Here is a 16,004-nt window from a genome sequence, read left to right as displayed (position 1 = left end):
CAGTTTTGGCACTAATTATTTTTTTATACTCTGATAGCTTAGAACTGTGTAGCAACACAAGGGTCATAATATTCACTATTGTGTTTGAAATACAGGATACTGATCAATGGTGTCAATAGCACTATTAGGCCTATTGTAGGGGGGGCTGAAGCCTTCCTAAAATATACTTATGTCCCCTCCCCCCACATAGAATTTACATATACACATTATTACATACACACACACATATATAAGGGATATACTGTATACAGTATATATATATATATGATCGAGGTTAACTGGTTCCAGACATAAGCGTGAGATGTGAATTTCAGCAAAGTACGATTCCTTATTTGTAAAATGTAATATTTTCGTAGTTACAGCATAGAAAACGTGTTTACAACCTTCTGAAAACATTTTTTAACATTATTAGAGCCCTTGAGACATGAGCTAACACCCCTATAGTCACCGTTACACTCGTATTACTCAATATAGTAGAGATAATAAGAGTAAATAAGCCATTTAAGACATAAATGAGACTCATGCTCGTGTTTGTTGATATAAATGTGGCGGACAAGAAGTACTTGTAGCATAGGTTTAGAGTTGAGTTTCATCTTGCCGTGGATTACGGCCGCAGGTGCTCTTTTTTGCACAGTTTTGCATCCATGTATGGTCTTATAATGAGAGTGAAAGATGTGCAAAATATGGCACTGTAACAATATATAGATTTACTTTGTTTATTCTGTAGATTCTTGTTAATGTTATTAACATGCAGAACATATAAAAACACAGTTACTGTGCAAATCTGTGTTTGTTCTTGTGGGTCTACTGTGTTTAAAAAACATTATTTGAAATTAGAATAAAAAACATTATTTGAAAGAATAAAATAGATTAGGAATATAAAAAAATATCAGTCTTTGCACAAATATCCCTTATTTTCAAATCCCAATGTTTACAGGTAGATTTGGAGACAGATAAGTCAGTGTTTCCCCTACCTGGCGTGACTCGGTAGCGACCAATTGTAAACATTGCATATCACTCAGTCCTTCCAATGTAGGAACTGGGAGCCCCGCCCCTGGGCCGTCCCTTGCCGGGCTATTATATTATAGCAACACCGGCGTGTCTCTGGAGACAGATCTGTTTTGTGCTGCTCAGACAGAGGCGCTCCAGGCAATCCCTTACACAGACAGTCTGCTGTCAGGGCTCGTCCACCTGTTCCGCTCACACATCAAGAGCGTCTGTGTGGAGAGAAAAATGAAACTTGAAGTCTTCTCTGCACATCACTTTGCTCAGAAGCCACTGGAGTTGCGCATGGACACAAACGCGGGAATCCCGTCTCCTCTGTCCGGAGACGAACTGGGGTCAGACGGGGACTGCGTGGCCAACAGCCCGCCACCTGCTGTGAATCAGGGCGGCGACCTGAGCAAGGGGAAGCCTTACACCCGTAGACCAAAGCCTCCTTACTCCTACATCGCCCTCATCGCCATGGCTATCCGGGAGTCCAGCAAGGGCCGTCTCACCCTGGCAGAGATCAACGACTACCTAATGAAGAAGTTTCCCTTTTTCCGCGGCACCTACACCGGCTGGAGGAACTCGGTGCGCCACAACCTGTCACTCAACGACTGCTTCCTAAAAGTGTTGCGGGACCCGTCCAGACCTTGGGGCAAGGACAACTACTGGATGCTGAATCCCCACAGTGAGTACACCTTCGCTGATGGGGTGTTCCGCCGCAGGAGGAAGCGCATCGCCAAGAGGTCCCCAAAGGAGGAGAGCCAGGACATCACTGGGAAAGACACACACCTTCCCGCCCCGGAGGAGAGGGTGGGGGCTAAGTTCTCCAGCTCCTTCGCTATCGACAGCATCCTCGGCAAACCCTTCAGACGGAGGGAAGACGACCACACGAATGCACAAACACATGGATTGTTCTGGCCCGTAGGGGCTCCCATGCTGCCCTATGCTATGAACTATCCGGTGCATCACAGCTACCTGTCAGAGTCCAGCAGGGATGACGTCACATATCTCCATCACAAAGCACCCGCCATGGCCAGACCCGAGGCCGCTTCCCACGCGCTCAAGACTCCCCCAAAGTCTGGGGGCTTCCATATAGACTCCCTGCTGTCTTAAGACACACAGAGTGCGGCCAAACGTTCAACACGGAATCTGCACTTTTGTGCTTACTTTTCAGGGCTTCAGTTACTGAGACGCGTTCACGTCAACACTACTGCAGCTCATCCTACAATAAAAACAAACAGCGCGTTGTCATTGTGGTGATGATTAAGGTTATCCCAGGACATTTCACTGACGTGAAGGTGTGTTAGAAGTGTTTGTTTTCATCGTGCATTCGTCGTTTCCGCTGTTGACGGTAAAAAAGGGCCATGCTGAAACATAAAGCAATTAATGTATTTATATGTTCGTAGCCTGTATGTGAAATGCTGTAAAGGATATTGTAAGATAATGTAAACATATTCATAGAATGACTGAGCTACATGAGAATCACGTAGCTGCACTAGAAAAGCCAGAGGTTTTCCAATTGTTGACTCGCGCATGTCTTGGTAGCTTTCTGAATAAAACAATTTAATCAATCCCTGGTGATCTTTTTTCTTAAAGGGTGGAATGGATTGGTGTGCAATTGAGTTCAGATGGGTGTACAAATATCCACCCATCCATTTTCATTTTCTGGGTGTACAAATATGTATAATTTATTGTATACAGAGTACATGTATACTATAATAAATACAGCAATAGCAGCAGCAACAATACTAAATAAATAAGACTATAGTAGTAATAATGGGATTGCTGTTATTTTTATTATAAGACATAAGATCTGTATTGTCACGACAGTATTAGCAGTGAAATGCTGTTTAGCAGCTCTTTGTCTGGCAGTAGAAAAGCACAAAATCAACTGGAAATAAATAATTGAATAAGGAAAGGGAATAAAACTGTAAACAATAGCTGATTTGTAGTGCAAATGAATAATGGTCAGGTAATTATACAACTATGGCAGTGCAAGTCAGAAACATACATATATAATGATAATATTATGATATTATCATTGCATTGATTGATTTGTATCGTTGTAGTAGTGGAATACTTGGAATTATGTCAAATTTCCGGCATATATTTTCTAAAACATGAAAACATTTACGTTATCAACACATAACATAACCTATTACTATGTGTATAATACAACTATTGAAAATTTGGGCACCATATAATTAGGTTGCAAATATAAAGCTGCACAGCAAATTCAGCAGGCCTAAATTGACACTGTAGGAGTTAATCTCAACACTTTCAAAGTGTCCCATGGGGTCCACTCTACAAAGTGTTATTTTAACACTTTTGAAAGTGTAGCCATTTTTACACCATTGTAGAGTCAATGTTAACTATTTATATAGTTAAAATTTAACACTCCTCGACACCAACCGGTGTTGCATTTTTTTAACACTAGTGTGAGGTGTCACAAATTAATTCTCTTAAGAGTCATTTATTGACTCTTATGGTGTCATTTTACTCTCAAAAGGAGTTGCAACATTAACACTATAAAAGTGTTAATATACTACTTCAAAATAAAATTTAAACATTTTTTAAAAATGACTAGTTGACTGCTTCATACATTTTATTCAAAAACATTTCATTTGCAACAGACAGCTTAAATAACAGCAGGGCACTACAGTATGTTTGCTTTTTGACAATTGTCATTCGAGCACTGCTTGTCAAATGGTCTGAAATGAGTCAGTTCATTTAAACATGACAGAAAACTCAAGCATTTGGTCTTCTATGCAGTACGCGTTAAACAGGTCCTCATAGTACATCGTTTCTACATTACAGCTATTGTGAAAGCACATTCTTTGTGTTTTATTATATCACAGATCTTCTTGAACATAGGTAGATCAAAGCTACATCCAGTACATTTGAACACACCAACATGGTAATCTATACCGTAACTTCTCACCCACAGCTGTCATCAGGTTGAGGTTCAGTTCCTGACAGCAACTCATCAATGTTCTGCTTTTGCGGGAGAGTCTTGAAGTCTGCAATGACTTTTGGTTTGAAGACAGTTGACCACTTAGCCAGGAACCTCTGAGATACTTCATCACCAAACATCATTGAGAAATCCTGGTCAATCTATAAACAAGACATGAATATTTCATATACTGTAGGCCTACAGGTTTACAAATGGTTGATGTAATGGGTAATCTAATACTGAACTCGTCCAAATACTAAAGATTTCCTTACCAATCCAGGAACATCAAGGAAGCGAGTGAACACATTGAGAACAGACGATGATACATCTTGTGCTTGGATCATATTCTGTCGATACTGGAAAGTTGCTCTCATCTTCTTTGACCACGGATTCATCAGTTGAATGTCTTATTGTAGATAGTGCCTCCCTGCACGCCTCACCAAACAGCTGTTGACCAGTTAACAGATATTCTCCTCTGGTTTTTGGACCATCATGAAGAAACAGTCTTGGAACGGCTTTGAGAGCCAGGAGAAGTGTAGGACACAACAGTGACTGGGTGGAGGGAGCAAGGATCAACCAACCTTACGATTTCTGGACGACCTGCTCTACCTCTTGAGCCACTGCCGCTAAGCTAAGCATCCTATGAACATATTTGAAACAAGAGTTTAATACAAACTACACACCTAAAGGAAAAACAAAAACAGTACTTTAGGTTTTACATTGAAAAGACACTTACATATCCAGGTTTGGAGAATGGATCTTTTAGGTATGGAAAACAAGTCACAATTCTCAGGGCGTAATTTCTCATCACACATGATGGCGGAACCCTCCTTTCAAAACAAATCATAGTTAATGATCACAGATCACAGAACCATTCCCACAGTACATGGTCTTACATGGAATGACTGTTCTAATGGAAAGGGGGAAGTTCTTCTTACCCATGCAGCTCCATCATATCTGCAACCAGGATGTTCACCATCTGTTTACACCTTGCATCGGTTAGTGTTTCAGTCTTGGTGCACTCCTTGAAGATTTCCTCACCTTTCGGATTGGCCCTCAAAACACCACCGACTTTCTGCCAAAAATATTAAAATTATATAGTGTGTTCATGGGAATCCAAGAGGATTTTTCAATAAAACAATGTCATGCATAAAAACACTACATATCATTGATAATATTAATTTTACATTCATTTACTCAAAGCTTACCCGTCATGCTTCATCCTGATCCATTGGTTCTGTTGGGTTCCTCTTGTGGGCTGAAGGATAAATTGTCGAACCTAATGAATGGGATGTAGTCGGCAAGAGTGGAGGCTCACCACCAACTGGCGATAACTGGGGTGAAGAGTGGAGTCTACACATCTCCATCCACCTCTGAGAATAAGAATAAATATAATAATAATAATAATAATAATAATAATAATAATAATAATAATAATAATAATATATAACATCCTACTAAAATAATTAAATAAATATGGAATTGCCACAGTTGCAGGGCTTATTATGCATTGATTAAAAAAAAAGATATTACTTCCCACATTTATGTAAGACTCAAGGAAAGGTTTGCTGTGAATCAAGAAGAAATATAAAGATGCATCATTCAAAAAACAAATTGTGTAGTTCACTTCCAACACACGCCTGACAATTATTTTTAAGTTAAAGTAACAATTAGAGTTGCCAACCTTGATATCTTGTATCTTGTACAGCATATCAAGTCCTTTGCTGGGGGCCAGCAGGCCTACGTGTGGGGGCTCCTCGTGCCAATTAGCTAGTTAGCCATTAGCTCATTAAAAATGAAGACAGTATAATGAAGATATAACGTAGCGTTCACTTACTTTGACAAATGTTGCACAGGCAGTGCCGATTCAGCTCACAGCAACACTTAATAGAAAATATAACTTAGCAAAAACACGAGCTAACATTAGCAAAGGCTTTGGGTGGAAACAGCTGCCTCAGTTTATTAGTCTTAAATATCACACCAAAAACTCACGTTTTTTATGTGTAAACAAGGTACAACACAATTCATTAGTTCATCTATTTAAACGTTTACTTACCTACTGATGCAAAATGATTCCTAATTGTCAACTTCTTCCATCAGCAACGTGACGTGAGGGGTGGAGTCTAAATGAAATGTCCGTGGACGTGAACACTGTTCGGCGTTAAATGGAGTGTGGAAGTGTTGAATGTCTTTATTGTGACACTAACAAGATTTAAACATTTTCAACACTCCATTTTAACTACAACACTTTCATGATCCAGTGTTAAATTTAACATTTTTAAGAAAATGCAGTGTTAGATCAACTCCAAATAGTGTAAGATTGACACTCCAACTTCAAGATTCTCATCAACACCAAAAAATTAACACTCCTCAATTTGCTGTGTGAAGCTCTAAAGGTAGGCTATAGAACTAAACTAGGTCTGTTATGAGTGCTTCGGTTTGTTGCGATTTGTACACAAACAATGCATTCATCTCTGTCCGGAGTCCCAGTTGCTCTCCGCGGTCCTGAAACCCCCTCACCCCCAGTCTGAACCTGCACCCCCAAATCGTCGTTACATAGCCACACTGTATATGAAACCTTATTTATAATTTGTAGTTGTTTAAAAATGTAAAACACGAGAATCACTGAGCTCAGCATTTGATAGTGTAAAATATGTTATAAGTAAAGTATGTCAAATTCACTCCACAGGGTGCTGGGGTTAAAATGGCAACATGCCTGCTAGAATATGGTCATTAATTACAAAGAATATCATCATGCAATGAAAAAGCGATAGTTAAATACTGTTGTATTTCGTGACTGAGTAACACGTTCATAATTCGGATTTGTGTGTGTGTGTGTGTGTGTGTGTGTGGTTTTTATTTAGCACAGTGCAGGACACATGACAGGTGACCTCCTAATGTTCTAAGGGCAATGCTGCAACCTACAGGTGAAACCCTAGAATAACACACCTGTTTAATGGTTCAGTCACGTGACTACATTCTTTCAAGGTTAGTGTTCTTCATGTCATGAATCCTACTGGCTTGTAAAATGATCCCACAGTTTTAACTACACAAGTATTTAACATTTAACTGTTATGAAGGGACATTTTAAAAACATTTGAAAAAGTTACATGATCAAGTACAAACAAGTTGTCACTCTGGCCTGAATCACGCCTGACCTCCAATGATCCCGCTGGGGCGGTCCCGAAGCTTCCGGCACCGGCACAGGAAGAGCAGGCGGGGTGAGAAAATTAGGTAACAAGCCAAAAAAAATATTCCCAAACAATTATTGCTTTATTGTTTGAGGAGTTGTAATATTTAAATCATAAATTAATATGATACAGAAATAGTATTAGCCCCATGGTGACCATTATTTTTTAATGAATATGTTCTGTCGTTGAATTCAAAGTGTGTGATACTAAGCACAAAAACTGTCATGTTGAGTTATTTTCAAATAAGGAAATTTATCTAATTTGTTCATTTCAAATATATGTAATAATTTTACGTTTATATGTCAATGATCTCAGTGGTAAAGTCAAACTGATCTATACACATATCATCCAGCTAGTAGAAACATTTAGCAAACATGTAAACAAAAACGAGGTTCCAACTCGGCAGCAGCCTCATGTGGGCGCCTCAGCTCAAACAGCATTCTCAAGACTAGCTCTTTTTGTATCAAAACTTTGTATAACCTTTCACTTGATATTTCCAACCAGCCTCTCATTAAAATGTCGTCCAAAGTGCATGTGTAAAAGTAGCAGAGCGTCTTCAAAGCCCCCAGAACAAAGATTCCCTGTGCAGGCCAACGCATCCTGATCTCGGCGGGGGTCACGAGTCGTGATGTCGCAGGAAATTTGTGGGGCCACCAGGGTCCTCCTCACTGCACTGTGTGTGGTGGAAAATAATTTTATCCTCACATCCTTTGTTTGTACAAAGTGCAAAGGTTATTGTTCAGAAAAGCCTCCGGCCTGTATTAAACATTTTAGGCCGTACTAGGAGGCATGTGTGCACACATTTCAACTGTGCTATTAGTTTAAAATTATTTTTCGTATTTGAGGCATCGATGTTCGCTTTTTACATGAACGCAAATAAAAAAAAACTGTGCTTATTAGCAGTCAGACGCTGTTGCACCATCGGATGTTGATATTATTTCATGGGACAGTTGTACAAATGTGTGCGATGTCTCTTTTCGGGGGGAGCTGTTGACGCCCGCTGGCCTAATTTCGCTTTTCTCTCTCTAATGAACGCATGGCCCATGGGACTGCCGCTGGCCTGGGGGCGGTAAACTGACACTGGCGCGCTGTGTGTGGTATCCAGGACCGTGTTTGATGGAAAAAGTCTGTTTCCACTCATGTCAAAGTCATTTACTAAGAACAACCCCCACCTACCGCTTCTTACAATGCAAATACACCCACCACCACCTCTCCATCTCCCTCGTGGTGGACGATACTGTCATCCTGGTATCGATTCGATACCAAGAAATACAGAGACCGTATTGCAGATATCGATACTTTTTATTGAAAATGATTTTATGATTTTGCCTCTAATTTGTTGACCATGTTTATAATCAGAGTGAATCACAGGCGCCTAGTTGAGAGAGAGAGAGCTAGATAGCTAGTTAGCTAGCTAGCTAGCTAGCTAGCTAGATAGATAGATAGATAGATAGATAGATAGATAGATAGATAGATAGATAGATAGACAGATAGATAGATAGATAGACAAACAGACAGACAGACAGACAGATAGACAGATAGATATAGACAGGTAGGTAGGTAGATATATCTAGGCTATATACAACATGGACACCATCTTCGTGTTTCGCCATTATTTCTTGAATTCTATAGTGTTTGTCACCTCAAGTCTCTGCTTTTTGTTTGATTATGGTTGAAAAAATAACCCAAAATGGAACCAATGGTGGTGCCGCTGGCAAATCATGTCCTTCAATCACGTCTTCTGTGATGGTTAAAGTAACCTTATGTTCATTTATTACTTTCATTTGTCATATAAATGCATTTAGAATTGTTTTATGCGTGTAAAAGTATAAATGTAAAAACGTGTTGTGTGAGCATTCTTGAGACTTGTGGTGTAACTGCATTAGCTAGCAAAAAAACTACAGTCGACCATTGATGACATCATAGATGAGCGACGGAACTGACTTCTGGTTCCTGTTTGCATGTGGGGTATATTAGCAAGCTGCTAACAAGGACGTTTTTCATAAAACATACAGTACATTAAAAACACAACACTCAGGCAGTGTATTATTTAATGACAAGACGTACGTACGTACATTGTACAGTATACACTAACCGGAAACTGTACGCAAGCAGAGACAGAATTTTAGCATACATTTTTGACGTTAGCTGAAAAGCACACAGGGGCGTACACTAACCGAGATTCCACTGTTTGTAAGAATATCAAGCAAGTAACAATATGAAAATACCACAAAAACAGATATTTGTGAAAATAAACAGAAGAGAACTCAAAATATTGAGCTCATCACGCTTGGTATCAATACTATCGATATTTGGCTCGTTCGTCCACCAACTGGGGTTTGTTTTCATTATCCTCCAGACCATTAAGAGAGGAAATTAGGAGCTAAAGACAGTGATTATATGATAGGGTGTTGTGATTTGTTGCATTTTCAAAGATGACACCATGTGGGTCTTGTCTTTGTTTAGTAAGGACATCGTCTCTGGTCCAAATATTGCATATGCTGGCTGTGTGATGGAGCTTTGATAGTTCGCCCAAATGCGTGTAGTTTAAGATGGAGAAAGGCTGGAGATTGAAGGGAGTATATAGACCAGATATGGCCAAGCAAATGGGCGGGGGCGGTTCTGTTCGCCAGTGATTTCAGTGAGATTTGAAGGCGCGTGATGAGGGTGGGGGTCTCGTGGAGGGAAGAACGATTTATGAAATGATAGATGGTCGCGCTTTGTTTGACTGGACTAGAGCGCACTAAGACGAGGGGGCTTTTCGTGTTTCCCCCACTTGAGTGATTGTTGAAGCGCTCGATCGCCAGCCGGCGCGCCATGCTGCTCCACTTAGCTCCACTGTGACACCCAGCGGAACCTCTGTGCCGAGTTGAAAGCCCTAGACAATAATATAGTGGATACGGTGGATAACGAGCCCCCTCCGCCTCTCTGGCTTCCTTTTCCTCTTCTCTGACCGTGTGTACCCGTCGTGCGTCAGAGAGCGAGTTGTGCGTAACTGGGCTGGAGACAGAGTCTCTCCATTTTGATTAGAGCCGTGATTGGAGGACCACGAGCGACGAGAGCACCTCTGGTAAGGACAGTGGCCTGGCATCCCTGCAACTATATTTGTTTGTATTTCTTCCAAAGCATTACGCGGTCTCTCCCTCCTGACATGACGACCGAGACCCCTCAACAGCAGCTGGATCATCCGCTTCCTCTGAGATCCAGCCCGGTGTCCGGCGTCCTGCATCCCACAATGCTGAACTCACAAGCCCCCGCAGAAAGCTCGTCCTCCGCTGCCAAAGGAAAGAAGACAAGCTCCGGATTACGTCGGCCGGAAAAACCCCCTTATTCTTACATTGCTCTCATCGTGATGGCAATACAAAGCTCCCCCACTAAACGACTGACACTCAGCGAAATATATCAGTTCCTTCAGGCCCGTTTCCCATTCTTCAGGGGATCATATCAGGGCTGGAAAAACTCAGTCCGGCACAATCTTTCACTCAATGAGTGTTTCATCAAGCTGCCCAAAGGGCTGGGCAGGCCGGGGAAAGGCCACTATTGGACAATTGATCCTGGCAGCGAGTTCATGTTCGAAGAGGGCTCCTTTCGGCGCAGACCGAGAGGCTTCAGAAGAAAGTGTCAAGCCCTGAAACCCATGTACCGAATGATGAACGGCATAGGATTTGGCACCTCCATTCTGCCGCAAAGTTTTGACTTCCAGGCTCCATCCGCAACGCTCGCCTGCCACAGCAACAGCTACAACTTGGATATGATGAGCAATTCAATGGCCGGAGGCTACGATGGGCTAAGCGGTGGCCATCATGTACCCCACATGTCTCCGAGCCCAGGATCCACTTACATGGCGAGTTGCCCGGTGCCTTCAAACGGTGAGTACGGACCTGACAGAAGCAGCAGTCCTGTACCGTCGTCTCCTGCCACTGCGAGCGCCTTGGACAGCCACTCCCCGTACGCAAGTACATCTGCACACTGGACCACCTCGGGCGGGTCTCCCTACATCAAACAGCAGCCTTTAACCTCCAGCAGCCCCGCATCATCCTCTCTCTACTCCGGCATGTCACCCTACTCCCTGGAGCAGACCTACATTCACCAAAACAGCAGAGAGAGCCACACTAACGACATGGAAGGTACCAAAACCGATCAATTTACTATTAGCGCATATTCGTAGTGATTTTAAACGAAAAACACGTTTTTAAAACAATCATCACGTTTACCCCATTTACAAAACAGGTCTATGTATAGTGATGACACGTGAACACTAATTCGTGGATCATTACATAATAAATTGTACATTTCTGTTTGGAACTGGGACTCTAAATTGAGGCAGAGGGATGATCAATGCAACGAATAATTACAAGCCGTTTTACAAACAATTATTTAATGATCCAATTGCATCGATTTTAGTTTGTAATTTTAGGCGGCATTTTTTTCTGATAAAAAAAAGCGCATTGCCTGAAATTAAGCTAGAAACATTACGATTTCAATGTCATTGGTATTCAGACAAAATCGTTCATAATGACACGAATGCGTTATTTCTATCCGCTGCATGTAAGCCTCCGGGGTTATTTAAAGCAATTTGCAGATACCTAATTGACCTCCCAAGTCACGCTCATTTACTTCAACACAACACAGTGGGGCTTTACTAAAGTCTCGAGGATTTCAGCGAGACGAGGAACCCACACTGGAGCCTGAAAGGGTCTCAGAGGTTAACTAAACAAAGACTGCGCAGTTCGGACCACACCGGCGAGGAGTTTAACCTCCATGTATCCACAAGAGACGGGAGGCCTTGTTCGACTTTAGGCAGCGTCTTAATTGAGCCCGTGGGAAGGATAAATGCGTTGGTGTGTACGCTACCTGGCCCATAGTGCTGTCAGTCACAAACACGTCAGTGTCTCCGCAAGGAACAGACAGGGAGTTGTGGCCCAGTCGTGGATAAAGTCCGATGTCTTCGTCTGAAAAATAAAGCCACATCTGGAGTCCTTATGACCTTGACGAAGCCACAAGCGCCCATAGTTATTTTTTCTGTCTTGCAAATGAAATGGAAGCTCTCGAACTGACATAAGTAACCACCGGGTCACCTGATTTGAACAATTTTGCTAATTTACTTGATTGCTTGGGCGAGCTAAAATACTGTATTGACAAACAGCTCAAGGAACTTCAGCAAGCTATAAAATAAAGACACAACACGGCCTAAAAGCGTATAATCAAAGGAGGGAGCGACACGTGATAAAAATAACGATTAAAAAAAATAATGATACGTGTAATAAAACCATTAAAACCTCAGGAAGTTTTTGCAATTTTTGATGAGAACGTGAACCTGTAGGGAACATGTGGGCAATTTTTCTTTTTTTGTTAAACTATAATGATAAAAATTATGAGAAACATCATCATAAAAATTATGAAGAAATAAAAATTTGAAATATTTCAATCTGCGTGTAGCGAATCAAGCGTTTCACTTTTGGAATTTAACTAGTGAAGTAAATTAGCTTTAAAAGATATTCAGATTCATCGACATGTGCATGTATATATTGTGTGTGTGTGTATATGCTGATCATGGGTCTCCAAAGTGTGGCCCGGGGGCAATTTGAGACACGCAGTTCATTTTATATTTGTCTATGGTACATTCTAAATATATTATGACAAAAAAAAGAGGAAAACAAAGCATAATGTGAGGAGAAAAAGAGTAAATGTTGACGCTAATAGCAAAAAACTGACATGAAGGCCTTTTTTTCAAGAAATTTGTAAAGATTTTGAGTATCCTGAAAATCGCTTTATAAGTATATTTATTATTAATATATTGGCTTGGTTTTTAGCCTTTTTACTAAATGAAAAATATCAAAATGGCACCGCATCGTTCGATTTTTGTTTATGCCCCTTCCGAGGAAAATGTGTGGAGACCCTGTTATACAGTAGATGCACTATATACAGTATACAGTATACTATACTACAGTATACTATGCTATACTGTTAGGTGAGTTACTGAAACCTAAGATATTGAATTTCTCCCCTCTTTTGTCCCACAGTGGGGATTCCACGTTATCAGAGCCACTGCGACAGGAAAGAATTTGTGTTCAACTTTAACGGCATCTCATCCTTCCACCCCACGGCTGGCGGCTCCTATTATCACCATCACCACCACCATCATCATCCTCAGAGCGTGTGTCAGGACATCAAGCCGTGTGTCATGTGAGCGCTGTCTTCTGTCATTCGTCTGGAGCCAAAAGACAGCCTCTGCAGTCAAACTGCACGTCGGCCTTAAAACAAAGGACTATTTTCAGATAGGATTTGTTGGAGAATGACTACTTTCACATGTTGCCTCTCTGTGGACCTGACCAAATGTGCATTAAAGGAAAACGAATGAAGAAACCACCGTGGCCTTAAATGCACACCTTGTCTAAATGAACAATGACAAACGTTTTCTTCTTGAAAAGAAGCTCAGAAAACACACATTTTTAACCCATGAGAACCCACACCCATTTCTGCTTCAAGGGAAATTATGGAGGGTATGTGATAGGCTCCAGCTGACCTGTGACCCTAATGAGTAAATACCCTAATAAATGAATGAATACCATAGACCAAGTGGAACCCACACAACATATTTCTGATGTTTTTTTGTCTAAAATACTACTATAATTTTGTATTAAATAAAACAATTTAAACAGTTAAATGTATTGAGTGGCTATTGTGACTAATACGTAACGTCAGCAATTTATACAAAACGCCTATGTGATGTATGCGTGCACAACAATATTCTTGTTTTATATCAGTTCCTTCAGTTGAATTGCAATATTTGACATTGTATTAAAGCATTAGAATTGTTAAATGGGTTTAAAATGACCTTGAATGGCAAAACAATAAGCTGTTGGAAATCAGCTAGCTCCTTCACTGTTTACCTGACACACTGCCATTTTGGGGAAGCCATGTCCTGGGATGACACCACAACCACTCCATCATGTTTCGTTGACGTCACATACCGACTTAATGAGTTAAACTAAACACAAAGCTGTAGTGTCCATTTGAGGACATTGTGTTATTATGGGTTCTTGTGGATTATTAAGTGCTTTCTGTTTAAAAAAAATGTTTTATGTATCTATGTTTTATGATTACACGCGACGCTTTATTATGGACCGCAACAAAAATTGCACTTATTCTACAGCGATGCCAAAGTTCTTGTAAAATACCTGAATAAAAATGTTGCTGCATTATTGTTTGTGTGTCAGTTTTCATTCATGGTGTGCATAATTGTAATAACAGAGTGGCAATATTATTATTTTATATTAATAATATAATAACAAATAATCAATTGATCACATGGTATTATGGTGGAAGAGTTCAGTTTTTAAATTAGTACTGCATTGGCATGCTCACGTGTAGGCCAATAATTGCATCCAAGCGAAATTGTTGCCTGCCATCATTTGGATTACAGAAACAGGACAATACCACATAGTGTGGCACAAAGAAAACCAAAAGATACAAGGGGACTAAAATTGATTACAAGACTCAAAAGGCGACCACATTTGAGAATAATAAACTGCAGGTATTTAAAGTGATCTCTTACTACACGTCCTATATTCAGTGTCAGTCACTGGTCAGACGTTGCATGTTTTGAAATCTTTTCAATGTTTTACTGGGGAAGACCCTCTTTTTAAGCGTTTTTTGCCAACTTTAACACGCCAGCAGCAGTGTTCAATTCAATCACCATAATGCGCACACGTTTTTTGTCACTGTCAACTGCAGCGACAACCACACTTTGTCCTCATCCACCAATCACACTCACACCCTGGTGCATTCACAAACACAGGGATTCCAAACATCAACATATACAACATAACCATACGGCTACACTTCTAGCTTGAAAATACTCTACTGCACATACATGAGTTTCACAATTGCAAGTGTCTGTGGAAACACACTAAAGACGTATTTTTAGATGGCCGTTAACAAATCACACTCGAGGAGCAAACTGTCTTTACTGGAAAACTAGCAACAAGAGCACCACCTCTCATGTTTACTCAACATGGAAGATTTTTTTTTTATCAGGCAAACATGTCACGCTAATCAGACATCTCCCATTAATGCTTTCTTTTTTTCTTATCAGTTTTGTTTGTTATTTGAGTTCTAACAGCTAAATACATTTTGTTTTAAGCGTACACATGCTAGCAAACCCACACCTTCATGCTATGATGTAATGCAAAAAAAAACAACAACCGAGGTTTACCAGACATTTCTTTATACATTCAAATCGAGAACATGAGGAATAAAATGTACATAAATAATAAAATGTATACATTAATACAAAAATCAAAATAAAGGGGAGATGCCCCTTTATTTGGATCATAAATCCGAAGAAACCTCATTTGGTCTCCCTACCTACTAGACATTGAGGCATATTTATATAGTGGAGTATAGCGCCGTCTTGTGGCTGCTGCAGTGCAGTGTAGTTGCACGACGTGCAGGGGTGTCCAAACTTTTTCCACCGGGGGAAAATGCTGAAAAATCTAAAGGTTCCGGGTGGCCACCTTGATATTTTTTATTTAAAAACAAATATTTTGTCAAAAGACTAAAAAACAATGCTATATATCTATTTCAAGACAAAGCTTTGTGGTGTTATTAGTTACTTGTATTAATATTTCAACTCTTTTGCTTCACATCCTGCCTTTTTGCAGGAGTTTATTTATATTTTATTTTTAAGCACCAGGAGCCTCTCTAAAACCGAAAGGCAGTGCAAATCAAAAGCATGCCATACCTGATAAGATCTGTGAAAGGTATCGCCTCATTTGTATAATCTTTGTTACTTTTGTGACGTGTGTTAACCGAGTAATAAGTAGTAAGTTTGCGTTGAATACGATGGGAAGGTATGACAGATCTGT

General features: G+C 40.4%; 2 protein-coding genes across 2 annotated transcripts; both read left to right on the top strand.

The window, feature by feature from the left end:
- The first annotated feature begins 1,119 nt into the window (after window positions 1-1,119).
- foxq1b (forkhead box Q1b) lies at window positions 1,120-2,539 on the top strand. Its single transcript, XM_054789848.1, has one exon. It carries the CDS (start codon window positions 1,234-1,236, stop codon window positions 2,101-2,103), a length of 870 nt encoding a protein of 289 aa, XP_054645823.1. The 5' UTR covers window positions 1,120-1,233; the 3' UTR covers window positions 2,104-2,539.
- Window positions 2,540-9,860: 7,321 nt separating this feature from the next.
- Window positions 9,861-14,309, top strand: foxf2b (forkhead box F2b). Its single transcript, XM_054789853.1, has 2 exons — window positions 9,861-11,261; window positions 13,158-14,309. Exons 1-2 carry the CDS (start codon window positions 10,286-10,288, stop codon window positions 13,322-13,324), a joined length of 1,143 nt encoding a protein of 380 aa, XP_054645828.1. The 5' UTR covers window positions 9,861-10,285; the 3' UTR covers window positions 13,325-14,309.
- The last annotated feature ends 1,695 nt before the right edge of the window (window positions 14,310-16,004 follow it).

The sequence above is a fragment of the Dunckerocampus dactyliophorus genome, chromosome 10 (genome assembly GCF_027744805.1).
Source record: "Dunckerocampus dactyliophorus isolate RoL2022-P2 chromosome 10, RoL_Ddac_1.1, whole genome shotgun sequence".
NCBI lineage: Eukaryota > Metazoa > Chordata > Actinopteri > Syngnathiformes > Syngnathidae > Dunckerocampus > Dunckerocampus dactyliophorus.
The sequence above is the reverse complement of the archived record's forward strand: the minus strand, read 5'-3'. Positions and strand labels throughout refer to the sequence as shown.

Excerpts from the sequence above, each read along its gene's own strand:
- foxq1b (XM_054789848.1), top strand. The coding sequence starts at position 1,234 with ATGAAACTTGAAGTCTTCTCTGCACATCACTTTGCTCAGAAGCCACTG.
- foxf2b (XM_054789853.1), top strand. The coding sequence starts at position 10,286 with ATGACGACCGAGACCCCTCAACAGCAGCTGGATCATCCGCTTCCTCTG. Across the intron at positions 11,262-13,157 it reads CCACACTAACGACATGGAAG|TGGGGATTCCACGTTATCAG; the intron begins GTACCAAAACCG and ends TTTGTCCCACAG.